This window comes from Ictalurus punctatus, chromosome 28 (genome assembly GCF_001660625.3).
Source record: "Ictalurus punctatus breed USDA103 chromosome 28, Coco_2.0, whole genome shotgun sequence".
Classification (NCBI taxonomy): domain Eukaryota; kingdom Metazoa; phylum Chordata; class Actinopteri; order Siluriformes; family Ictaluridae; genus Ictalurus; species Ictalurus punctatus.
The window spans coordinates 2,934,206-2,961,664 of NC_030443.2; the positions used below are offsets into that span (position 1 = coordinate 2,934,206).

A 27,459-nucleotide genomic window follows, 5' to 3' on the forward strand; every position below is an offset into this window, starting at 1 on the left:
TGACTATGAATGTTGATTTTTTTCAGAAAGACAAGTCTCCAGTTGGATGGATCGGTTCAACCAACCTGACAGTATGTGACCTTTTTTTAAACTACTTACCTGATATTACTCTGAGTAAATATAAAAAAACCAGGATGATAGTTATCACACAAATGTAATAATAACCAAAAGATCAAAATGACAACAAATTAATCATAAGCTTTAGATGTGACAGTTGCTTTATTTCTCTTCATGTAAATGAGTATAGAATAAAGAAAACACGATGATGAATCCAGAGAAGGACATGTCCTGCCTGGACCATCTCCCCGACCCTGAAGGATCTCTGACCAGCGCTCTACTACACACAGATTTAATGAATCGGCAGTGCAATAAGAAATATTTAGAAACAAATGTATTACGTTTCAAGCTTGATTTAATGATGTGAAATTATGTAAAACGCTTACTGCCTGCATTATGACTTAATGTTCTGAATACTGCTCAGTAATTATTATTTTCTCCATACCGCGCATTTATCTGTGGCTGTCTCTCTTCTTCCTACAACTATCTTCAATCTTGCTTATGATCAGTGGACACTGTAATGGACTTTATGATAAAATACAATGAAATAAGGAATAATTACAATAAGCAGTATATCATGATTTAATAATATTATATGCATTATGACTTAATAATAAATATATAAGGAATAAAACCCTGTAGCTCTGTGTTGCTATATTAATGACAGGCGGTCTGTTGCAGCCTCATGGGGACCGGAGTTACTATTATCACTCCAAAGTTGATTATTTTCCTATACCAGCACATCTGGAAGTGTTTATTTCTCCTATACCACAACAACTGGCCATCACTGACAATGTTTTATTAATTAAGGAACAACAGGTCATAATTTGTATCCATGTCTATTGTGAAAAAGCAGCTGTATAGCAGCTGTAACTTGTGCTACAGTAAACTGTGAAACAGGAGGAACGTGAAAGATTAAACAATTTGTTCATAAGACTCTGTACAAGACAGGAGGAACTGAAACACAACTGTACAAACATAACATTTCCTCTAGGTTAATTATGTAGTAAATTGGTTGAAACTGAAACATGAACATCTCACGCTGAGTCAGGAAAACAAGGTGTGTAAATGCCTATACGAGGTCCAAGTAGGGCTGCAGTGGTATACCGGTTTCAGGGTATACCGTGGTGTGAAAATGGAAGATTATCACACCATGTTAAAAAAAAACAGACGGAGAATCTCACCTACTCATCTCCTGTGGAAGAATCTCGTGTGGAATATCGCATTAAACAGTTGCGAGTAAAGCACCGTTTCCATCCAAAGTCTCAATACCAATGCAAGTTGTTGAAACTGGGGAAAAGTGTGTATGAAGTGTGTATGAGTTAAAGGTACAGGGGCAGTCTGGCTAAAATGACATGGTAGAAGGATTCCCACACGTTCCTGTCTTTTTGTAGCTATGTGAATATATTTAAATTCGTCATTCCAATTCTATTTGACTCGCTCTTAAATTACATCTGACTCCAATTGTAAAAACCTTGATGATGTATTTATTTCTTAGTTATTCATATTTTGATACTTTTGATCTTCTATACTTGATTAATTCTAATTTATTCTATTTTTTAAATCATTCGGATTCCGGGTCGAGTCCCACGCCGGTCGTATGCGCAGATCTCATGGTCACAAACTTGCCAGTCTTGGTCATTAGCCAGAGGTAATTGACTAATACTACTTAGACGACCGTCCCATGCTTACCCTTTCCTAAACAGTACTTTATTAGTCCCCTTAGATAGTGTAACACATTTATAGTAACGTTATCTCTAGTCACAAGTCATGACCACTAAAATCTACAGACAGACCAATAATATCGGAGTAGAATTAGCCTTATATAATCATGCCATGGTTTCCTATGTACATGTTAGCTAGAATATTAGAGTAATCAGAGGTTTAGACTTCATCTTATTCAGACTGGGTCGATCGACTTTATGTTGTCCTAAACGGATATTTCCTATTGAGCCTGTACACTCCCAAGTACACTTAACTTAATGCCAAATTGTTAGCCTGTACATACCTGGTCGCAGATTTGCTGTAACAAGGATTTACCATAATTTACTAGAGACAATAATTTCAAAATAATTCAGAATATAAACAATTTATTGAACCAGGTATGAAAACATCCAAATTCAAACACTACTATTGATGATAATAAGAAAGAATTACATGCAACATTACATTCCAATCAAATCCAAAACATAATACAACATAAGAGAGACAACACTTGCATACCTAGTAGAGGAAAACTACACACAGTGATCGTGTGGGAGATCTGTCTACAGATTCCATGACTCTTGGCCAGCTCTCCACTAAATACCCAGATGCTTTTTGGGTCCACCAAAAGGTGTGTTTGAGGTCTCTGAGGCAGCAGCTCTGGAACAGTGTGAAGGGAAATGAGGGCACTGCCAATTGCACATCCCCTAAATATACAGTCCCACCATGTATAGACATATAATTCTGAGTGTGTAGGTGAACTGGAGAGGATTTGTGTAGTCCTTTTGGCCAGATTTGTCTCTATCTGGGCCTGGGAAAGGTGATATTCCGTCTGCAAAACCATTCTTTCCACTACAACTTGTGTACTGTACTCGTAAAATGTGTCAACCAACCAAGAAAATTCAGTGTCCAATGGTATCCTTCCCAGAATGTGATCTGACCCATAGAAAAATCCTCTGTTACCTCCAAGTAAAAGGAGTGATTGGCAGGACAGGTCAGTCCTCCATAGGTGAAGGAATTCATTTCACTGACGACACACAACTGGGTAAGATAAGATAACATATTTATTGATCCCACACTGGGGAAATTCCCTCGTTACAGCAGCTAAATTATACAAAAAAACAGATAGCACAGAATACACATTAAATAGGAATAGAATTGAAATAAAGTACCTAATATTTTATATATACACACACACACACACACACACACACACACACACACTAGAAAAATAAGAATTAGAGTAGTACAAAAATAATGATGGTAATATGTACACTATAGACACCTCAATGTATGTACAGATGAATACAGAGTTGAATATATAAAGATGTGCAACACCTTGGGTATGTGACACCTGGGTTGCAGCAGAATGGCCATGCAGTGACTGAACATTTATGAGCTTAGTGTCATTGGGAGAAAAAGGTCGTAATGTGTTACATGTACAGACAACATAGTTATGTGTTTCATGACAACAAGTGCGACAGGTAAACAAGGTCTCAGTACCCTTTATGGTCATGTATCCAGTAAGGTGATCCCATTTTACTACCTGATCTTTCACCACCACGCCAATAGGGCGTTTAGTAGTGGAGTTTGGAAAGACTTGCTCTGTGTGGATTAACGGGAAAGTGGCAAAGAATCCAAAGCATCTGGAACATTCGTCACCAGTATACATAATGACAGTGGATAGCAATCCAGAATAATTAATGTCTTTCATTTTATCTGATGCAAGCCACCTGCACAGATCTAAAATTTCCATAAGATAATTTAGAACATACCTTGGTGCCTTACACAGGAAAACAAATCTTATGAATATCATCTGCAGGCGAAGTCACGCTCGATGGTACGGGTCTGATTGAACAATGCATGACGGATCAGTAGAAGCGCCTGCGCCTCGGATCTGACCGCTTTCATGATATTTGTGATGTGTTGGAAACCAGTGGTTAGACAACCATGTTGAAAACTGAGATTGACTGTTTATCTTGTAGGTGTAGGCTATGGAATTAACTGAGCCAAAGAGGCCTGCTATATTTCCAAGCAGGTCCCGTTTAGAACGTACAGGTGGTATTTGACCGGCAAGTCTGCCTTTATAATCAGAGGTTAAATCATCGATTCGTGCCTGTAGCCACGCATATGATTTGTTGTCAATACTACAATGTTTCGTATAAGCAGTTAAAATCTTTGAAATATTGTAATTTACATACAGAAATAAATCTGATTTTGTAGATATCTAGCATGTGGTTATGACTATATAAATGAATTTTTCCAGTGGTGACTATACCGACACCCTCCTCAGGTCATGAGAAGTGGCCTAATATAGTCTAGTTGTAAATTAAAACAAACAAAAAGAGAGGCAAATGTGAAGACGTTTTTGAAAATTTATCAGAGACTTTTTTCGACTGTAAATTTAGACGTGTCACTATAGAAATAAAACAAAACAAAAGTGAAGATGACTATCTCAGTGGATCCAGAGTATTCTCTGAAAACACTGGGCACAGTGCAAGAATAAACATTGAATGGGGTGCTACCTCATTACAAAGGCACCACACATACTCACACTCATACTCACACACACCTAGGGTCAATGTCCCAATTGTCCAGGAACATATGAGAGCCACCCAGGAGGAACAGAAACGAGTGTACAACCGTCCAGCACAGCCTCGCGAGTTTCAGCCTGGAGATCGGGTACTCCTGTTTGTTCATGTTAGCTCTCAAATTAACACCGAGTTTGCAGTTACAACTTCAGACAAGAGAGGTTGACGCTGCACTACAGAGTTAACACCAAGTTCGAGCAGCTGAACATGAATCACTCGACACAAGGAAAATTGGATCACTGTAGTGTGTTTGATCATGATGTAGCAACACACGTGGATACAGCAGTGCTATACGGAGCAGATGCCTACTTTGTGTTTGATAGAGAGGTGAATTTATCTGAGGATAAAACGAATTTACAGGGAGAACTTAAGATTGCCCTTGAAAAACTGCAGATGCTTTCTTCTGCTGAGGCACAGGTAGAACTAGACCCGAATGAAAATGAGAAGGCTACAGTGGAAAAATTTTGTTGTACATTTTATGGTGATTTCATGTTGCCCTCGAATCCATCAACCTTTGAAGATGCTGTGATGGTTTACACTGATCTTCCAAAGATGCTTGTACAGAACGGAGAACATGCAGTTCCAGTTAAAGTGTGGCTTTTCCCTCTGGTCAAACTGAACTCAAGAGCAGCCAAACTTCAAAGAAACATCACTCGTGATCTCATTAGAGCTGTGGAGTCAGTAATCGAGGCTTTAAATATCATGGAGATGAAATGTGGTGACCTGTTGCAAGATACAGTGGCAAAATCCTTCAGCACATTTCACAAGCAAGTTCAGGATTTTCAGAAAGTCTCTTTTGAGTACAAGTGAGATTTCATGACAAAACTAGGGTCCGTCCTGCGAGGAATCCGTGGAGGTAAATCAGATATAAATGCCCTGAGTGAACTCCTAAGTAAACACACTGCTAGAGCAGAAGTGGATGATGACATAGACAAATATCTACTAGACTTGAATGTGTTATGAAATTAATGCATTTGGAAAACAATTGGTACAATGAGCCTTGCATATTCATGCTTTGCTACCTGTTAAAGGCCAAATCCTTTGATGTAATGCCTTTTACATGTCATTTACATTAGTTCACACAAACACTCCATCTGTCTGTTCCTGGCCCGGCCCCTCGGTCAAATTTTAGAACCCATTGTGGCCCGCGATTCAAAAAGTTTGCCCACCCCTGATTTAGATGATCAAGTAAGAGCCAAAAACTAGCCAAGTTTATTATGTTTTGACGACACATCAGTGTTTGTATTATCACATCATTACTGATTTTTTTTTTAAATCAGAAGCACTCTTACGAAGGAATTTGGTCCAGAACGCTCTGTTCCACTAGAAACTTTGTGTACGATACGGAGTTTTTAAATCATCTTTACCACGATACCGTAAAACCGTGATATTTTTTAAGACTAGGTTATCATAAGAAACCGCAACAGCCCTACTCCAACATGAGCTGTAGGTCAGGATCACGCGCGAAAAGGCATAAAACTGTAAAAACGGAAGCACGCGCTGGGAACGTGTTTTTATAATCATATTAAGAGGCAGAACCGGAGCAGTGTGAACGCGTCTGTACCGGGTTCGTCACTCTCGTCGAAATGCGGCAGGCGCTTCACCGGCGGCGGGAGGCTCGCGTGCGGGTCGACCTGGAAGTTGTCCTTCTCGAGCGCCTCGAGCTGCCGCGTGAGCCTCCGCTGCCGAGTCGCTACATCCAGCACGCGCCGCTGGCTCGGGTCCTGAAAACGCACTGAGGGAACACAAACATCAGTTACAGCAAGAGGAGTTGTTGTTGTTTTAACATAAAGGTAAAGTCATGTACATCGATAAAACATTTAATTTTGTTGTTAAATTAGTGAGATGATTCAGCTAGCGTTTAAAACCCGGGTTCAATAGTACCGACTAAACAATCTGGCTAACGGATTAGCATTATTATTATTATTATTATTAGCAAAAACAACAACAGGTGCGCTACAGTTTAAAGATTACTTTACCTAGCTAGCTAACAACCATTTATACGAATATAGAAGCCATGTTATAAACAGTAGCTGGGCAGAATAAACAAACACACAGAACATCGACACACCTACCTGCTATTTTCTTTTCCGCCATTTTCCAGAACTCTCGCTACAGCGACCCGAAGAGGACAAATCAGATTCGTTTCGTAAAAGCCACCGCGATTGTATTCTGAATAGTTCCCTAACCTGATTTAATGTCTCAGGATAAACGCTGAAGTTGAAGGAAAGAAACAATCTTTTTTTTGTAGGATTCAACATCTTCAGCCGAACTCTCTTGTTTGCCGTAAAACGTAAAACTGCCGTGTGTGATCGTGTCCTGTCGCAAAATGCGGTGAAAACACTCACACGACATTCACAATGTGATTAAGGTCTTTACATGTCTGTAATACACGTCCATAATGCGACTAAAACAGGAGTACTCCACCTGTCTTTATTCGATTAGAGCTTAATTCGATTATGACCTTAATTAGATTAAGGAAATTAAAAATTGCTGTTTACATGGTAGTTTCTTAATTAGAGTATGATCTTAATCGGGTTAAGAGTGGATTATTGTTGTCCCTGTAAACGCACTGACTCACTACGTTTACACGGACAACAATAATCTAATTATTGACCTTATTCTGAATAAGACAATATTGTGATTAAGGTGTTTACGAGTTGCTTTTAGAATACTCCTTTCATGTTCGTTTTACATGTTATAGAATTAGATCGATTAACAGCACACGTCATTACGTCCCCACGCCCCGACGTCCCTCCAGAATTTCACGTGTCAATATACAGTTGGTCTTCGTTAAGGTACCATATGCAGTTTTGGGTGTTTCATTTTTAATTTTATGGAAGCTTCAAGTGCAGTTATTTAGGTGTCATGCTGTACGTGCAAATAGACGACTTCTTGAAGGCACCGCTCAACCGTTTGATGGCAAACGAGAGCACAACTGCGTCCGAAACCGCGTACTTACCTACTATATAGTAGCTGTAAAATGTGTATTTCATCTACTGTATACTGTAGCAGGTAAGTATGTGGTTTTGGACGCAATTGTGCTCTCGTTTGCCGTCAAACGGTTGAGCGCTGTCTTGTGTGTACATGTCCTGTCGTGGCAAAAACTCCCACGTGATGTTAATACTGTGATTAAGGTGTGCACATGTCTGTAATGAATGTTGATAATGCGACTAAAACAGGAATACTCCACACGTCTTAATTCCATTTGTGTTTACTTCGAGTATGACTTTAGTCGCATTAGGGTCATCAATAATCTCTATTTACATGCTAGTTTCTTAATCAGAGTATCGTCTTAATCAGGTTAATATCAGATTATTGTTGTCCATGTAAACGTACTGTATGATGTCTGGCAGTGAGAGGGTTAAAACGAGAACACAGACATAGGTGTGACTCAGAATGAAAGTGAAAGTTGTGTGTGTTCTTGCACAGTTTGAACAACTGGCCACTGTAAGTACGGTGATCATTTCTTTTCATTCTGGTACAAAGTAATAAAAACTGTTTAATATTGTATTTTGTCTCATATACTATCATCATTTTCAGGGATTAACTTAATATAAAGACTGCATAACCGGTAATGTGTGTGTGTGTGTGTGTGTGTGTGTGTGGGGGGGGGGGACAAAACAAAAAACAAACACAGACGTGGTTGTTTCCGAAACTTCCAGGGAAACTGGTGCAAAAGTAACAATACCAATGGAAGTTCTTGAAACTGTGGAAGTCACTGTGTCTCTTTTGTTCTAATTTAACAGACTAAATGACTTGTGCTTCAGAGTGTGCAGATGAAACCTCATGCTATCTTGTGATTGGTCGCTTGATATTTGGGAACAGAATCGTGGGAGAAAGTTCTGGGAGATAATTCTACCAAATCATTTCGAAGACAGACTTTGACTCAGACATTTCAGAATGACAAAAACAACATTTGAGATGCTGTGTAACTAGCTTGCTCTGCTGGTTAGTCCTGTTATGCGAGCCACCGAACCCAGTTCCGACACAAAAAAGGTATGGTCGACCTCAGCTGCAGCTGGGTGTAACTGATTGGCCAGAGTTGCCACTTGCAGTCGGGGGAGGAGTATAGAGGCAAATCCGTGCCAAAAACCTGAGCAGTTAATAAAAACTGTTTAATAATGTATTTTGTCTCATATACCATTACATATTTTCAGGAATTAGGTTAATATTAAGACTGAATAACCGCTAATGTGTGTGTGGGGGGGCAGTATAAAAAAGAATTGTCCCAAATTGTTGTATGACAAAAAAACAAAACAAAACAAAACAAAAAAACTAAACTGGCAACACACACAGACATGGTTGTTTCTGAAACTTCAGGGGAAATGCGCAAAAGTATCAATACCAATGGAACTTGTTGAAACTGTGGAAGCCACTATGTCTCTTTTGTTCTAATATAATAGACTAAATGACTTGTGCTTCAGAGCACGCAGATGAAACCCTATCAGAAACCTCATGCTATCTTGTGATTGGAGGTGGATGCTTGATATTTGGGAGCATAATCGTGGAGAACGTTCTGGGAGGTAATTCTACCAAATCATTTCAATGACAGAATTTGGCTCAGACATTTCAGAATAACAGAAACAACCGATTGGCCAGAGATGCCACTTGCAGCAGTATAGCAGCAAATCCGTGCCAAAAACCTGAGCGTGTTATTGACGTTCGCGCGCGCAGTAAATTACGAGCACAAGATGAAAATAGCATTCATGCGCGAAAAGGGGAGAAGTCGTGTTCTCGTTTTAAAGATGCGTGTGCGTGGATAAATCTCCACCCTCTGCTCGGGCGAACTTCTTTTTGTCAGAAGTGGGTGGGCCCGACTGGCCTGACTGTTTCCTGAAATATCATTGGTTAACTCATTTACCCGGAAATCAGTTCTGTTTGGTTGCCTGCCACTGTGGCAAACCATTAGCAATATTGCCTGTTTACTTATTTATTTAGGGGTTTAAACTGAAACACTAACATCCTCTAATGCTGAGCAGGAAAATAAGTTGTGTAAATGTCTATACAAGTTCCAAGTTACATGAACATGATATGAGCAGAACATAAGGACAGATAATGTACTTTGCATGGCTCTGTAGCAGCTAAACCCATATAGTGATTGCTGAGTTGTACCTCTCCTTGGCTAGCGACACCAAACTAGCCTAGTCTCGAGCTAGGTAGCGAAAAAGTTTGATATTTTATTGGACTGGTAGTCGTACAAACAGTGATAAGTTGGATGATAAATCCAATTTTTTGTCTGAAAAAAGCAATGGCCGTTCTGTTCTCGAGCACACTTATGCTGCATTCCAGACAACTGGAACTCTGCTATTCCCACCTCCGTCTAGTCTTAAATTCCATCGATGCCGCACATTGTTTCATGCATCGTATACACTGTGGTTGTTGGGACTACGGTTGCTACTATGGCCTTGGGACTGCAATTACCACATGCAGTTTTGCACTCGGGTCTCCTTTGGTGAACAGTGGACTATTTCAACAAACAGACTTCATGGAAAAACCATAATGAATTTTTTACTTTATATATATATATAAAAGTTAGTTGTGCCTCCCCTTGGATAGCGACACCAAATTAGCTTAGTCTTGTGTTAGATAGCCACAAAGAAAAGGAAGAATGTATGGAGACAGACTATTTTGAAGTACATTTTAAAAAGTTTTTTGATGGAAGATGGGCTCAGCCCCGGATGATTAACAGTTCCTCTAACGCCCCTGTGCACTCACCTAAAAAAAAAATAAAAAATAAAAAATTAAATATGTTTATTTATCAGGCTGAAAATATACACCACATTTCACATATTTTTGTTTTTTTCATTATCTTATTTCATACCTGCAATTCTTACAAATTTGTCATTTTGAAAGGTTGATTTTACTCCAAACAAAGTCAGCACCTTAGGACATGGCTACTGTGGGAGAAGATGCAATAGAAACAGCAGCTCTGGGGAGACCCTTTCAACTGGGAATGCTGTACGACTGCAGAAAAGATGCAATAGTACCAGGTATAACGCTTTATAACCAGCTCTCTGTTTTATTGAATATTGGATTGTTTCATGTGATGTCACTGAATGACCATGCCACCATATTTATGACCGGAACCTTCTGGAAATATTGATAATTTCTTTCTTTTTTTTTTTTTTAAATATATATATTTAACATGCTTCAACTTTGCTTAACTAACCCATCCAGTAACTTAAAGTAACCAAAAGTACTTTAAGTTAAGTACTGTACTCTTTAAAGCACTCAGTCTCTCACTGGTGTACAGAGTTGGATTGTGGATTAAATATATGTAAACAAGTGTTAATTCTAGGTTGACTTCAGATCTGTATATATAATTTTTGCTGGGGTGCTTTTAAAAATTGTCCACCAGTGGTAATACGTTATTCTCATAAATATGGCCGCTATGAGAAAAGGATAATGTGACACATCATTATATATATATATGTGTGTGTGTGTGTGTGTGTGTGTGTGTGTGTGTGTGTGTGTGTGTGCTGTTTTGGAGCTATTTTTAATTGTAAAATGTTGTTTCATATGTAATATGTTTCATTTTGTAATATAAAGCACAGGATACAATAAGTGATTCTGTTACGTTTTTATAATAAAGGGCATAACTTCCAAAGAAGTAACAGAAACTGAAAATGTGAGATGATAATAGGTTATATTTTGGATGCCATTACATCTTCAACAGCAGTGGCTCATGAGCATAGATTTTGGTTGGGCAGGACAACATTAGTAATAACATAGCCTCAAATGAACGTTGAGATTTCACTTCTAGGCTACTATCTAGTGAATTTTTAGAGTAGCCCTGTAATAGGCAGCTGAGAGTCATCCTGCGTACAGACTAGCTGCTTTGATGTAACTTTTGATATTGTTCAAGGCATTATCAGTAAACAGGGTTAGCAGTTTTCAGCAAAGTTTCCAGCCGAACTACCTCTCTCAAACCACACAAAAGAACTATACCAAAAATTGGCTATTGGAAAGGGGGGGGTGGGGGGGGTGCTTCTTTGTTTTTATTAGCTTTTTCATGGAGAACAAGTATTTCAAACGTATTGCTGAAGTACGGACATTGCCCATGCCATAATCCCCCTTTCCCTCTCCAACAGCTTCACAATATATCTTAGAATATAAATAGTTCTGTACATCATAGGCTGCAATTTCTGCAATGACACATTGCTATTTTGCCGAAATGTATTAGATTTGATTCAGATTATTTGCTAGATAACAAGAACTTGCCTACCATGAAGTAAAAAAAAAAAAAAGCCCAATATGGCAACCCGTATCTGTCCGCTAGGCCATTTCTGAACATTCGGTGGCCCTAAGTGACAGCTGACTCAGGGTTTGAACCAATGATATTACTTTATATGCAAGAATGAACAGAATCAATACTTCATTCTGGGTTTATGAGATTTACAAATCACTGCATTCTGTTTTTATTTACATTTTATACAGAGTTCCAACTTTTTGGGGTTGTACAATTAAAAGTTATCATTTAAATTATTAATTGAATAAAAGTAAGAAAGTATCTAGTAAAAAGACTACTCAAGCAGCGAGTTACTTCATTGAATACTTCTAATAAATATTATTATTCGTGATCTTTTCCAGGAATCACGCTTTGGGATCGAGAGCAGCTGCAGCTTAACAAAGATGTTTTTTCACAAAGTAGCACCGAGTTCACAATTACAACTTCAGACACAATTGAGGAAAAAACAAAGCTCCTAAAAGTTGATGGTGAACTGAAACTGAGTCTTGTGGGAGGAACTGTCACAGTAAATGGTGCAGCCAGATATTTCAATGACACTAAAAAGTCATTTCAACAAGAGAGGTTGACGCTGCACTACAGAGTTAACACCAGGTTCGAGCAGTTGACTATGAATCACTTGGCACAAGGAAAATTGGATCACTGTAGTGTGTTTGATCATGATGTAGCAACACACGTGGTTACAGCAGTGCTATACGGAGCAGATGCCTACTTTGTGTTTGATAGAGAGGTGAATTTATCTGAGGATAAAACGAATGTACAGGGAGAACTACAGATTGCCCTTGATAAACTGAAGAATATTTGTTCTGTAGGTGCACAGGTAGGGTTAGACATGAATGAAAATGAGAAGACTACAGTGAAAAAATTTAGTTGTACATTTTATGGTGATTTCATGTTGCCCTCGAATCCATCAACCTTTGAAGATGCTGTGAAGGTTTACACTGATCTTCCAAAGATGCTTGGACAGAACGGAGAACATGCAGTTCCAGTTAAAGTGTGGCTTTTTCCTCTGGTCAAACTGAACTCAAGAGCAGCCAAACTTCAAAGATACATCACTCGTGATCTCATTAGAGCTGTGGAGTCAGTAATCGAGGCTTTAAATATCATGGAGATGAAATGTGGTGACCTGTTGCAAGATACAGTGGCAAAATCCTTCAGCACATTTCACAAGCAAGTTCAGGATTTTCAGAAATTCTCTTTTGAGTACAAGCGAGATTTCATGACAAAACTAGGGTCCCTCCTGCCAGAAATCCGTGGAGGTAAATCAGATATAAATGCCCTGAGTGAACTTCTAGAAGCCCATGAAAAATCTCCTTTTAATACCTGTGATCTTCAGCAGTGGATAAATGTGAAGGAAAAAAAATCCAAACAAGTAAAAACACTGCTAGAGCATCTCGGTGACCTTGGAGCAAAAGTGGATGATGACATAGATAAATATGTACTAGACTTGAATGTGGAGAATTTGGTTTCTTTTGTTTTCACCTGTCTTCAGAACTCAGATAATCTCTTGAGCAAACAAAAGAACTACCTGAACCCTTCAACAATGAAAAATCCCAGTGAAAATACACCTGACCTACATTTACATGAAAAAATGTGGACCCCTGAAGAACTCATGTGCATGAGGAATAACTTTCAAACTTTTAAGAACTTGATCACCTCAAATAAGAGTAAATCCACAATATTTATTGTACAAAGTGTGCCCCCAACATCAGATTGTCCAAGTTCCTGCATTCTAGTGTATGAAAATGGATGCAGTGATGCTATCCCTTTTGCTCCTCCATCAAAGCCAGCATGTCCAAACATCGAAGGTGTCACAGATAACAGCATAACAGTAACGCTGAGCTCTACATGTGCTGCAACACTGGAGAGGAAGCTACTGTACAAAATGAAACAAGAGGATGACTGGAAATCTCAGTCTGTCCATGAGGATAAAATTACACTGAAAGATCTTCAACAAGGCACTGATTATGAAATAAAATGTGGAGCAGTAGGAAAACTTGACTACATGGTTGAAAGTGATGTAACTGTCACAACTACACGCTCTGCGGCTAAAAGCCAGAAGGACCTGAAGTCAACTAAAAGTCACTCGACACAGCATGTGGGTGGTAAGTATTAAAGCTTTAATAATAAATATTTACCAAATTTACCAAGGAAAAACCTTTAAAAAATAAAGATCGTATTGGATTTGATGAATTGTTGTGGAAGTGTAGTCAGACTGAAACTGGGATTGTGTTACTGTACCCGAGTACTGTAACTGAGATCGTCATACCGCTTCTCTTAAATAAATTTGCAACAGTTGAAACATTTGGATTTGATTCATATATAGAAATGGTAAAAGCTAGTGTGTTTAACTTTGCCCTTCATTCTGGCCTAAACTGTTTTAAACCTTTGAAATAAATTGGCTTAATCAGGAGAAAATTGCAATCACGTTACCATTTGGAGGCTTCACATGGAGAATACGAGTGACACATTTGAGTAGGACACCAGTGAATCACCTGGGAAACAGTGGTGGACTTAAAGGTTTTTTTTTTTGTGTCTAAATAGCTAAGTCTAGCCACGTTGTTGTGAGGAGTTTATAAACAGGCCCTTTGCAATATTTAACTCATTTTAGCTCTTTATTGAGCAGGTTGCTAGATTAATGTTTTTCTTACATAAATGAATCACTGCACACACTCAGACATAGTAAACCGACATCAGTGTGCACTATGATCACACAGAGTAACACAAATGAGTGTAACCTTATACAGTACACAATAATTCCTGCCCTGCAGCATTGATGTCTACTAACAACATAAAATAACTGCTGCAAAAAATAACAGAACGGTCCCAATCCTATAACATCCCCATAAAGAATGTGGCATGATTTATTGTTTTCTGAGTATTGTCTGGCAGGTACTGCAGTTGGAACCTTGAGCTGCAGGCTTAAGCTTTTGGTATACTTAGTTTTTTTTACACGTACACTAGCGTATGCCACAGTCGTACGCATAGCATTTCAAAGTATATGCCATTTGACATGTACGCGTACACAGGCGCTCAACGCATCCGCATTACTACAACTTGCACTACCCCTCCTGGCCTACAAGAGGCAGTACAGAGCAGTAAAGCAGGTCTTTTGGTGTGAAGGACGACAACAAAGAAGACTCACAACAGCATGAAGAACAGTGCTCAGGCAATCAACAATTAGCACCCATATAAAATTCCTTATCCACGTTAAGGCTAGAATTATACAAATGCAGGTACTTTCTAACCTGCACTCATTTCTGTCTCTTCCATTTATTCTCAACTACCTTGAAAATCAATGGCCCTTGATCACTTTTCCAACTAAATACTGCATGAGAAGTATGATGTGTGAATGCATGTTAGAAAAATCAGCCGGAGCGTGTATAGTATGATCGTACTCTGCTGATGATGAAATTAGTGTCAGGTGTACTGTACGTGTAAAAAGTGAAGCATACTTTCTACTTTTAGCTGTCTCAGTGCTACTATCATTCCAGTGTTGTTTTGGTGAGGTGCTTCAATGCTGCTGGTGACATAATAATCTTTGAGTAAAGTATTGCACACACTTAAAGGCACATAGGGTGCTGTAATTTAAAGTGATATAAAGTGTTTGTGTTTAAAATCAGTCATTCTTCCTCCAAATAGCACCCATGGTAAATAACTGCAGTCACACCTTCTGCACTTTGGAAACGCTCAGTTACACCATCTAGTCTTATTTGCAGATTATTTGTGCACGTGTGCATTAAATTTTACAGTGGCTCGTTTGTGAGGAGGCATAGAAAATGCAGTTTGGTCTTTCAGCTTCATAAAACATCCCGCTGAAAAAAAAATCTGTCTAATGAGAGTGTTGTTATTCGCTTCATGGAAGCGTAGTGGTAAAGTGTATTTATTTTTCCAGTTTCAAAATGTAATATCAGTGCAACACAAAAGGCAACTTGCCGGTGGAATCATAAAGGTGTTACTCCCATTATAAGTTCAATCATTTTAATGTTTATAGTTAAAGGAAAAGTGGGTTTCTATGTTTTATTAATGTTTTAATTTACTTACCTGAAACATGCACACAGCCCGGTGAGAAAGACACTTCATCTGTTTTTTGAACAGTATCTGTGATATCTGTGTTTTTTTTACCCTTACTTTACCCACATATTTATAAATGTAATATCGGTGGGACACAAAATGCATCATTCATCATAAAGGTGTTACTCCCATTATAAGTTCAATCATTTGGTGTTTCTCTGCACTCTGCAACTTATTTCCGTTAGATCAAGACCATACAGCTAAAAAGATGTTGAAGCAACCTGTTCTCAAACACTCCACTCTAATAACTGGAAAGACATTAGGACATGAAGTGGGCATAGAGAGGAAACTTCAGGAAGTAATACCAGATCTGCAGAAGGTGCAGAAGGTGGAGGAGAGTGATTTCATTCTGGTTTTCTGCCCTATTGTTTCACGAGCTGGAATTGAAGCAGCAGTGAAGATGCTTAATACCCTAGCAGGTAAAACACTTATTATTCCAATGAAGTTCTGTTATTGAACATATATGTGGAATCAAGCAAGTATAGCTCTGTTGAACAGTAGACTATTTTCCAGATGTTTTTTAATGCAAAAATATTTAGTAACACCTCAGTGCTTAAGGTTCTGTGCTAGTGAATTCTGAGTTCAAGTAAATGTTCAGTGACCGGTTTAATGATGCAGAAATGATGAATCCATTAAACTCATTCTCAAACGTCTCCATGAAAAGGTAACAAACCTGCAGTTCTGGTGGTGATTCATCACACGATTGATCCAGAGTATGTTGTACCAGACTTCTGCGGAGCTGTAAAGAGAGACGATATGATCACAGTCAACTGTCTGTTCCATGAAGATGAGGGATTACTGCAATGTTCTCAAAACGATAAAGCACTGACCCAAATTATATACTGGTGTTATACTGAGGTGAGGATTTTCTTTCGTTCTTTTTCTTTCAAAAATTCTGCTGATTTTTATGTTGTGCAACAAAATTAAATAGGGTAATCTTTACATTTTAACTCTCAAAAACAGCTGAAAATGTTCTAATAATATATTCTACAGGCCATTTTGGAAAGAACACCAAGTAAAAGTCCAAGTAAGTCACATTATTACAGCCAGTTTTTATATACAATGTAATTCCACCACACAATTAATTAATTAATTAATTAGTTCATTTAACGAATTATTTAAAAAAAGAAGAAGAAACAAAACTCTTGCAACTCTTGAGTTATTAGCCTCTTGAAATACTAGTGGCTTTTTTTTTAATGTACAATAATTAGCCTGAATCATGCAATATAGATAAAATAGTCCCAGGAATCACTTATACTGTATTATGTTATGTTGACTGGTCGTTTGGTGTTTTTCTGCCCTCTGTGATTTATTTTTCTTTAGATCAGGACCTTACAGTTAACCAGATGTTGAAGCATGCTCTTCTAAAATACTTCCCCCTGGTGGTTGAAAACACATTAGGACATGATGTGAGGTTAATTCATTAATTCATGGCCACACCTTATTAAATATGATCAACATATCACCTTAAAGACTCTGTAACAAACAGCATTCAACACAGGAAAAGGATTTCTGTTGGAAACTTCCCGAGGTCATTCGCTATGTGGAATTCTCCCAAAAAAGAGATTTACATCAGTGACTTTAAAAAACAGACTGCTTTTAGAAATATGTAGAAATCACCTTGAAATTCTGCTGCTGTTGGTGGTTTGCTTGGTGTTTCTGTTTGTTCGTTGTTCTGTACCTTAGGTTCAGAGTTCAACCCTTTGTAGCTGTGGCTTTTGTGTGTGTGTGTGTTTGCAGGTTGATAAAAAAACTGAAATGAAAGAATTCTTTGACAGATCCAGTGAGTATGACAAGATATTAATTCATTTAAGATATGTTCTATTAATCTGAGAATCAGGAGCATTATGCCAGGGAAAAACATCTGAATCCTTTATTTTCTGAAAACTACTGACAAACATAAATACATAACATTTTAATATGACTATGAATGTTGATTTTTTTCAGAAAGACAAGTCTCCAGTTGGATGGATCGGTTCAACCAACTTGACAGTATGTGACTTTTTTTTAAACTACTTACCTGATAATACTCTGAGTAAATATAAAAAAAACAGGATGATAGTTATCACACAAATGTAATAATAACCAAAAGATCAAAATGACAACAAATTAATCATAAGCTTTAGATGTGACAGTTGCTTTATTTCTCTTCATGTAAATGAGTATAGAATAAAGAAAACACGATGATGAATCCAGAGAAGGACATGTCCTGCCTGAACCATCTCCCCGACCCTGAAGGATCTCTGACCAGCGCTCTACTACACACAGATTTAGTGAATCAGCAGTGCAATAAGAAAATATTTAGAAACAAATGTATTACGTTTCAAGCTTGATTTAATGATGTGAAATTATATAAAACGCTTACTGCCTGCATTATGACTTAATGTTCTGAATACTGCTCAGTAATTATTATTTTCTCCATACCGCGCATTTATCTGTGGCTGTCTCTCTTCTTCCTACAACTATCTTCAATCTTGTTTATGATCAGTGGACACTGTAATGGACTTTATGATAAAATACAATGAAATAAGGAATAATTACAATAAGCAGTATATCATGATTTAATAATATTATATGCATTATGACTTAATAATAAATATATAAGGAATAAAACCCTGTAGCTCTGTGTTGCTATATTAATGACAGGCGGTCTGTTGCAGCCTCATGGGGACCGGATTTACTATTATCACTCCAAAGTTGATTATTTTCCTATAACAGCACATCTGGAAGTGTTTATTTCTCCTATACCACAGCAACTGGCCATCACTGACAATGTTTTATTAATTAAGGAACAACACGTCATAATTTGTATCCATATCTAGTGTGAAAAAGCAGCTGTTTAGCAGCTATAACTTGTGGTACAGTAAACTGTGAAACAGGAGGAATGTGAAAGATTAAACAATTTGTTCATAAGACTCTGTACAAGACAGGAGGAACTGAAACACAACTGTACAAACATAACATTTCCTCTAGGTTAATTATGTAGTAAATTGGTTGAAACTGAAACATGAACATCCTCTCACGCTGAGTCAGGAAAACAAGGTGTGTAAATGCCTATACGAGGTCCAAGTAGGGCTGCAGTGGTATACCGGTTTCAGGGTATACCGTGGTGTGAAAATGGAAGATTATCACACCATGTTAAAAAAAAAACAGACGGAGAATCTCACCTACTCATCTCCTGTGGAAGAATCTCATGTGGAATATCGCATTAAACAGTTGCGAGTAAAGCACCGTTTCCATCCCATATGATCAAGAGGAAAAAAATGTCACTTCCGAGAAACTGGTGAAAAAGTCTCAATACCAATGCAAGTTGTTGAAACTGGGGAAAAGTGTGTATGAAGTGTGTATGAGTTAAAGGTACAGGGGCAGTCTGGCTAAAATGACATGGTAGAAGGATTCCCACACGTTCCTGTCTTTTTGTAGCGATGTGAATATATTTAAATTCATCATTCCAATTCTATTTGACTCGCTCTTAAATTACATCTGACTCCAATTGTAAAAACCTTGATGTTGTATTTATTTCTTAGTTATTCATATTTTGACACTTTTGATCTTCTCTACTTGATTAATTCTAATTTATTCTATATTTTAAATCATTCGGATTCCGTGTCGAGTCCCACGCCGGTCGTATGCGCAGATCTCATGGTCACAAACTCGCCAGTCTTGGTCATTAGCCAGAGGTAATTGACTAATACTACTTAGACGACCGTCCCATGCTTACCCTTTCCTAAATAGTACTTTATTAGTCCCCTTAGATAGTGTAACACATTTATAGTAACGTTATCTCTAGTCACAAGTCATGACCACTAAAATCTACAAAGATAGACCAATAATATCGGAGTAGAATTAGCCTTTTATAATCATGCCATAGTTTCCTATGTACACGTTAGCTAGAAGAATATTAGAGTAATCAGAGGTTTAGACTTCATCTTATTTAGACTTGGTCGATCAACTTTATGTTGTCCTAAACAGATATTTCCTATTGAGCCTGTACACTCCCAAGTACACTTAACTTAATGCCAAATTGTTAGCCTGTACATACCTGGTCGCAGATTTGCTGTAACAAGGCCTTACCTTAATTTACTAGAGACAATAATTTCAAAATAATTCAGAATATAAACAATTTATTGAACCAGGTATGAAAACATCCAAATTCAAACACTACTATTGATGATAATAAGAAAGAATTACATGCAACATTACATTCCAATCAAATCCAAAACATAATAATACAACATAAGAGAGACAACACTTGCATACCTAGTAGAGGAAAACTACACACAGTGATCATGTGGGAGATCTGTCTACAGATTCCCGGAATCTTTGGCCAGCTCTCCACTAAATACCCAGATGCTCTGTGGGTCCACCAAAAGGTGTGTTTGAGGCATCTGAGGCAGCAGCTCTGGAACAGTGTGAAGGGAAATGAGGGTACTGCCAAGTGCACATCCCCTAAATATACAGTCCCACCATGTATAGACATATAATTCTGAGTGTGTAGGTGAACTGGAGAGGATTTGTGTAGTCCTTTTGGCCAGATTTGTCTCTATCTGGGCCTAGGAAAGGTGATATTCCGTCTGCAAAACCATTCTTTCCACTACAGCTTGTGTACTGTACTCGTAAAATGTGTCAACCAACCAAGAAAATTCAGTGTCCAATGGTATCCTTCCCAGAATGTGATCTGACCCATAGAAAAATCCTCTGTTACCTCCAAGAAAAAGGAGTGATTGGCAGGACAGGTCAGTCCTCCATAGGTGAAGGAATTCATTTCACTGACGACACACCACTGGGTAAGATAAGATAACATATTTATTGATCCCACACTGGGGAAATTCCCTCGTTACAGCAGGTAAATTATACAAAAAAACAGATAGCAAAGAATACACATTAAATATTATAAATATAAATAATAATTATTATAAATAATACCATAAAAAATATTTTATATAAAACATTTTTATATATATATATATATATATATATATATATATAAAGCATCTGGAACATTCGTCACCAGTATACATAATGACAGTGGATAGCAATCCAGAATAATTAATGTCTTTCATTTTATCTGATGCAAGCCACCTGCACAGATCTAAAATTTCCATAAGATAATTTAGAACATACCTGGGTGCCTTACACAGGCAAACAAATCTTATGAATATCATCTGCAGGCGAAGTCACGCTCGATGGTAAGGGTCTGATTGAACAATGCATGACGGATCAGTAGAAGCGCCTGTGCCTCGGATCTGACCGCTTTCATGATATTTGTGATGTGTTGGAAACCAGTGGTTAGACAACCATGTTGAAAACTGAGATTGACTGTTTATCTTGTAGGTGTTGGCTATGGAATTAACTGAGCCAAAGAGGCCTGCTATATTTCCAAGCAGGTCCCGTTTAGAACGTACAGGTGGTATTTGACCGGCAAGTCTGCTTTTATAATCAGAGGTTAAATCATCGATTCGTGCCTGTAGCCATGCATATGACTTGTTGTCAATACTACAATGTTTCATATAAGCAGTTAAAATCTTTGAAATATTGTAATTTACATACAGAAATAAATCTGATTTTGCAGATATCTAGCATGTGGTTATGACTATATAAATGAATTTTTCCAGTGGTGACTATACCGACACCCTCCTCAGGTCATGAGAAGTGGCCTAATATAGTCTAGTTGTAAATTAAAACAAACAAAAAGAGAGGCAAATGTGAAGACGTTTTTGAAAATTTATCAGAGACTTTTTTCGACTGCAAATTTAGACGTGTCACTATAGAAATAAAACAAAACAAAAGTGAAGTTGACTATCTCAGTGGATCCAGAGTATTCTCTGAAAACACTGGGCACAGTGCAAGAATAAACATTGAATGGGGTGCTACCTCATTACAAAGGCACCACACATACTCACACTCATACTTGCACACATACACCCACACACACCTAGGGTCAATGTCCCAATTGTCCAGGAACATATGAGAGCCACCCAGGAGGAACAGAAACGAGTGTACAACCGTCCAGCGCAGCCTCGCGAGTTTCAGCCTGGAGATCGGGTACTCCTGTTTGTTCATGTTAGTTCTCAAATTAACACCGAGTTTGCAGTTACAACTTCAGACAAGAGAGGTTGACGCTGCACTAAGTTAACACCAAGTTCGAGCAGCTGAACATGAATCACTCGACACAAGGAAAATTGGATCACTGTAGTGTGTTTGATCATGATGTAGCAACACACGTGGATACAGCAGTGCTATACGGAGCAGATGCCTACTTTGTGTTTGATAGAGAGGTGAATTTATCTGAGGATAAAATGAATTTACAGGGAGAACTTAAGATTGCCCTTGATAAACTGCAGATGCTTTCTTCTGCTGAGGCACAGGTAGAACTAGACCCGAATGAAAATGAGAAGGCTACAGTGAAAAAAATTTGTTGTACATTTTATGGTGATTTCATGTTGCCCTCGAATCCATCAACCTTTGAAGATGCTGTGAAGGTTTACACTGATCTTCCAAAGATGCTTGTACAGAACGGAGAACATGCAGTTCCGGTTAAAGTGTGGCTTTTCCCTCCGGTCAAACTTGAACTCAAGAGCAGCCAAACTTCAAAGATACATCACTCGTGATCTCATTACAGCTGTGGAGTCAGTAATCGAGGCTTTAAATATCATGGAGATGAAATGTGGTGACCTGTTGCAAGATACAGTGGCAAAATCCTTCAGCACATTTCACAAGCAAGTTCAGGATTTTCAGAAAGTCTGTTTTGAGTACAAGCGAGATTTCATGACAAAACTAGGGTCCGTCCTGCCAGAAATCCGTGGAGGTAAATCAGATATAAGTGCTCTGAGTGAACTTCTAGAAGTCCATGAAAAATCTCCTTTTAATACCCGTGATCTTCAGCAGTGGACAAGAATGAATGAAAATAAATCCGACCAAGTAAAAACACTGCTAGAGCAGAAGTGGATGATGACAGAGAAATATCTACTAGACTTGAATGTGTTTTGAAATTAATGCATTTGGAAAACAATTGGTACAATGAGCCTTGCATATTCATGCTTTGCTACCTGTTAAAGGCCAAATCCTTTACTCTTTGTAATGCCTTTTACATGTCATTTATATTAGTTCACACAAACACTCCATCTGTCTGTTCCTGGCCCGGCCCCTCGGTCAAATTTTAGAACCCATTGTGGCCCACGATTCAAAAAGTTTGCCCACCCCTGATTTCGATGATCAAGTAAGAGCCAAAAACTAGCCAAGTTTATTATGTTTTGACGACACATCAGTGTTTGTATTATCACATCATTACTGATTTTTTTTTAATCAGAAGCACTCTTACGAAGGAATTTGGTCCAGAACGCTCTGTTCCACTAGAAACTTTGTGTACGATACGGAGTTTTTAAATCACCTTTACCACGATACCGTAAAACCGTGATATTTTTTAAGACTAGGTTATCATAAGAAACCGCAACAGCCCTACTCCAACATGAGCTGTAGGTCAGGATCACGCGCGAAAAGGCATAAAACTGTAAAAACGGAAGCACGCGCTGGGAACGTGTTTTTATAATCATATTAAGAGGCAGAACCGGAGCAGTGTGAACGCGTCTGTACCGGGTTCGTCACTCTCGTCGAAATGCGGCAGGCGCTTCACCGGCGGCGGGAGGCTCGCGTGCGGGTCGACCTGGAAGTTGTCCTTCTCGAGCGCCTCGAGCTGCCGCGTGAGCCTCCGCTGCCGAGTCGCTACATCCAGCACGCGCCGCTGGCTCGGGTCCTGAGAACGCACTGAGGGAACACAAACATCAGTTACAGCAGGAGGAGGAGTTGTTGCTTTAACATAAAGGTAAAGTCATGTACATCGATAAAACATTTAATTTTGTTGTTAAATTAGTGAGATGATTCAGCTAGCGTTTAAAACCCGGGTTCAATAGTACCGACTAAACAATCTGGCTAACGGATTAGCATTATTATTATTAATATTAGCAAAAAAAAACAACAACAGGTGCGCTACAGTTTAAAGATTACTTTACCTAGCTAGCTAACAACCATTTATACGAATATAGAAGCCATGTTATAAACAGTAGCTGGGCAGAATAAACAAACACACAGAACATCGACACACCTACCTGCTATTTTCTTTTCCGCCATTTTCCAGAACTCTCGCTACGGCGACCCGAAGAGGACAAATCAGATGCGTTTCGTAAAAGCCACCGCGATTGTAATCTGAATAGTTCCCTAACCTGATTTAATGTCTCAGGATAAACGCTGAAGTTGAAGGAAAGAAACAATCTTTTTTTGTAGGATTCAACATCTTCAGCCGAACTCTCTTGTTTGCCGTAAAACGTAAAACTGCCGTGTGTGATCGTGTCCTGTCGCAAAATGCGGTGAAAACACTCACACGACATTCACAATGTGATTAAGGTCTTTACATGTCTGTAATACACGTCCATAATGCGACTAAAACAGGAGTACTCCACCTGTCTTTATTCGATTAGAGCTTAATTCGATTATGACCTTAATTAGATTAAGGAAATTAAAAATTGCTGTTTACATGGTAGTTTCTTAATTAGAGTATGATCTTAATCGGGTTAAGAGTGGATTATTGTTGTCCCTGTAAATGCACTGACTCACTACGTTTACACGGACAACAATAATCTAATTATTGACCTTATTCTGAATAAGACAATATTGTGATTAAGGTGTTTACGAGTTGCTTTTAGAATACTCCTTTCATGTTCCTGTTTTACATGTTATAGAATTAGATCGATTAACAGCACACGTCATTACGTCCCCACGCCACGCCGTCCGACGTTCCTCCAGAATTTCACGTGTCAATATACAGTTGGTCTTCGTTAAGGTACCATATGCAGTTTTGGGTGTTTCATTTTTAATTTTATGGAAGCTTCAAGTGCAGTTATTTAGTTGTCATGCTGTACGTGCAAATAGACGACTTCTTGAAGGCACCGCTCAACCGTTTGACGGCAAACGAGAGCACAACTGCGTCCGAAACCACGTACTTACCTACTATATAGTAGCTGTAAAATGTGTATTTCATCTACTGTATACTGTAGCAGGTAAGTACGTGGTTTCGGACGCAATTGTGCTCTCGTTTGCCGTCAAACGGTTGAGCGCTGTCTTGTGTGTACATGTCCTGTCGCGGCGAAAACTCCCACGTGATGTTAATAGTGTGATTAAGGTGTGCACATGTCTGTAATGAATGTTGATAATGCGACTAAAACAGGAATACTCCACACGTCTTAATTCCATTTGTGTTTACTTCGAGTATGACTTTAGTCGCATTAGGGTCATCAATAATCTCTATTTACATGCTAGTTTCTTAATCAGAGTATCGTCTTAATCAGGTTAATATCAGATTATTGTTGTCCATGTAAACGTACTGTATGATGTCTGGCAGTGAGAGGGTTAAAACGAGAACACAGACATAGGTGTGACTCAGAATGAAAGTGAAAGTTGTGTGTGTTCTTGCACAGTTTGAACAACTGGCCACTGTAAGTACGGTGATCATTTCTTTTCATTCTGGTACAAAGTAATAAAAACTGTTTAATATTGTATTTTGTCTCATATACTATCATCATTTTCAGGGATTAACTTAATACAAAGACTGTATAACCGGTAATGTGTGTGTGTGTGTGTGTGGGGGGGGGGCAAAACAAAAAACAAACACAGACGTGGTTGTTTCCGAAACTTCCAGGGAAACTGGTGCAAAAGTAACAATACCAATGGAAGTTGTTGAAACTGTGGAAGTCACTGTGTCTCTTTTGTTCTAATTTAACAGACTAAATGACTTGTGCTTCAGAGTGCGCAGATGAAACCTCATGCTATCTTGTGATTGGTCGCTTGATATTTGGGAACAGAATCGTGGGAGAAAGTTCTGGGAGATAATTCTACCAAATCATTTTGATGACAGACTTTGACTCAGACATTTCAGAATGACAAAAACAACATTTGAGATGCTGTGTAACTAGCTTGCTCTGCTGGTTAGTCCTGTTATGCGAGCCACCGAACCCAGTTCCGACACAAAAAAGGTATGGTCGACCTCAGCTGCAGCTGGGTGTAACTGATTGGCCAGAGTTGCCACTTGCAGTCGGGGGAGGAGTATAGAGGCAAATCCGTGCCAAAAACCTGAGCAGTTAATAAAAACTGTTTAATATTGTATTTTGTCTCATATACCATTACATATTTTCAGGAATTAGGTTAATATTAAGACTGAATAACCGCTAATGTGTGTGTGGGGGGGCAGTATAAAAAAGAATTGTCCCAAATTGTTGTATGACAAAAAAACAAAACAAAACAAAACAAAAAAACTAAACTGGCAACACACACAGACATGGTTGTTTCTGAAACTTCAGGGGAAATGCGCAAAAGTATCAATACCAATGGAACTTGTTGAAACATAGGAAGCCACTATGTCTCTTTTGTTCTAATATAATAGACTAAATGACTTGTGCTTCAGAGCGCGCAGATGAAACCCTATCAGAAACCTCATGCTATCTTGTGATTGGAGGTGGATGCTTGATATTTGGGAACATAATCGTGGAGAACGTTCTGGGAGGTAATTCTACCAAATCATTTCAATGACAGAATTTGGCTCAGACATTTCAAAATAACAGAAACAACCGATTGGCCAGAGATGCCACTTGCAGCAGTATAGCAGCAAATCCGTGCCAAAAACCTGAGCGTGTTATTGACGTTCGCGCGCAGTAAATTACGAGCACAAGATGAAAATAGCATTCATGCGCGAAAAGGGGAGAAGTCGTGTTCTCGTTTTAAAGATCCGTGTGCGTGGAAAAATCTCCACCCTCTGCTCGGGCGAACTTCTTTTTGTCAGAAGTGGGTGGGCCCGACTGGCCTGACTGTTTCCTGAAATATCATTGGTTAACTCATTTACCCGGAAATCAGTACTGTTTGGTTGCCTGCCACTGTGGCAAACCATTAGCAATATTGCCTGTTTACTTATTTATTTAGGGGTTTAAACTGAAACACTAACATCCTCTAATGCTGAGCAGGAAAATAAGTTGTGTAAATGTCTATACAAGTTCCAAGTTACATGAACATGATATGAGCAGAGCATAAGGACAGATAATGTACTTTGCATGGCTCTGTAGCAGCTAAACCCATATAGTGATTGCTGAGTTGTACCTCTCCTTGGCTAGCGACACCAAACTAGCCTAGTCTCGAGCTAGGTAGCGAAAAAGTTTGATATTTTATTGGACTGGTAGTCGTACAAACAGTGATAAGTTGGATGATAAATCCAATTTTTTGTCTGAAAAAAGCAATGGCCGTTCTGTTCTCGAGCACACTTATGCTGCATTCCAGACAACTGGAACTCTGCTATTCCCACCTCCGTCTAGTCTTAAATTCCATCGATGCCGCACATTGTTTCATGCATCGTATACACTGTGGTTGTTGGGACTACGGTTGCTACTATGGCCTTGGGACTGCAATTACCACATGCAGTTTTGCACTCGGGTCTCCTTTGGTGAACAGTGGACTATTTCAACAAACAGACTTCATGGAAAAACCATAATGAATTTTTTACTTTATATATATATATATAAAGTTAGTTGTGCCTCCCCTTGGATAGCGACACCAAATTAGCTTAGTCTTGTGTTAGATAGCCAAAAAGAAAAGGAAGAATGTATGGAGACAGACTATTTTGAAGTACATTTTAAAAAGTTTTTTGATGGAAGATGGGCTCAGCCCCGGATGATTAACAGTTCCTCTAACGCCCCTGTGCACTCACCTAAAAAAAAAGAAAAAAGAAAAAATTAAATATGTTTATTT

The 27,459-nt window shown here is 38.5% G+C and overlaps 4 protein-coding genes across 34 annotated transcripts in view; 2 read left to right on the forward strand and 2 right to left on the reverse strand.

Moving 5' to 3' along the window:
- LOC108261615 (uncharacterized) overlaps positions 1-27,459 on the forward strand; it is a 110,186-nt gene that overhangs the window by 53,537 nt on the left and 29,190 nt on the right. For 24 of the 26 annotated variants that reach the window (XM_053676910.1, XM_053676909.1, XM_053676911.1 and 21 more), the window contains one exon: positions 15,861-16,094. In XM_053676910.1, the coding sequence (XP_053532885.1) occupies positions 15,861-16,094 (234 nt within the window). Of the gene's footprint in view, positions 1-26; positions 72-242; positions 692-15,860; positions 16,095-27,459 lie in introns of those variants that run through there. The other 2 variants (XM_053676903.1, XM_053676902.1) reach the window with 2 other exon arrangements.
- Positions 2,808-6,601, reverse strand: LOC128629326 (zinc finger HIT domain-containing protein 1). The gene is made up of 2 exons (XM_053676929.1): positions 6,428-6,601; positions 2,808-6,087 (listed from the first exon to the last, which is right to left on the reverse strand). The coding sequence occupies exons 1-2, from the start codon at positions 6,447-6,449 to the stop codon at positions 5,873-5,875; spliced, it is 237 nt and encodes a 78-aa protein (XP_053532904.1). The 5' UTR covers positions 6,450-6,601; the 3' UTR covers positions 2,808-5,872.
- On the reverse strand, positions 20,670-23,988 carry LOC108259992 (zinc finger HIT domain-containing protein 1). 2 transcript variants are annotated; one of them, XR_008393686.1, is made up of 2 exons: positions 23,685-23,725; positions 20,670-23,439 (listed from the first exon to the last, which is right to left on the reverse strand). XR_008393686.1 is itself a non-coding variant. In XM_017459875.3 (2 exons), exons 1-2 carry the CDS (start codon positions 23,800-23,802, stop codon positions 23,225-23,227), a joined length of 237 nt encoding a protein of 78 aa, XP_017315364.1. In that variant the 5' UTR covers positions 23,803-23,988; the 3' UTR covers positions 20,670-23,224. The 2 variants fall into 2 exon arrangements, 1 of the variants encoding a protein (XP_017315364.1); XM_017459875.3 differs by lacking the exon at positions 23,685-23,725 and adding an exon at positions 23,781-23,988.
- Positions 23,479-27,459, forward strand: part of LOC108259935 (uncharacterized) — an 86,185-nt gene continuing 82,204 nt past the window's right edge. For 3 of the 5 annotated variants that reach the window (XM_053676922.1, XM_053676925.1, XM_053676926.1), the window contains exon 1: positions 25,102-25,163. The gene's annotated coding sequence lies outside the window, so the exon portion shown is untranslated. Of the gene's footprint in view, positions 23,498-25,101; positions 25,164-25,496; positions 25,701-27,459 lie in introns of those variants that run through there. The other 2 variants (XM_053676924.1, XM_053676923.1) reach the window with 2 other exon arrangements.

Bases quoted from the DNA above. Each gene is read 5' to 3' on its own strand.
- LOC128629326 (XM_053676929.1), bottom strand. From the start codon at position 6,449: ATGGCGGAAAAGAAAATAGCAG. The intron at 6,088-6,427 runs GTAGGTGTGTCG...GTGTTCCCTCAG, and splicing joins GGCGGAAAAGAAAATAGCAG to TGCGTTTTCAGGACCCGAGC.
- LOC108259992 (XM_017459875.3), bottom strand. From the start codon at position 23,802: ATGGCGGAAAAGAAAATAGCAG. The intron at 23,440-23,780 runs GTAGGTGTGTCG...GTGTTCCCTCAG, and splicing joins GGCGGAAAAGAAAATAGCAG to TGCGTTCTCAGGACCCGAGC.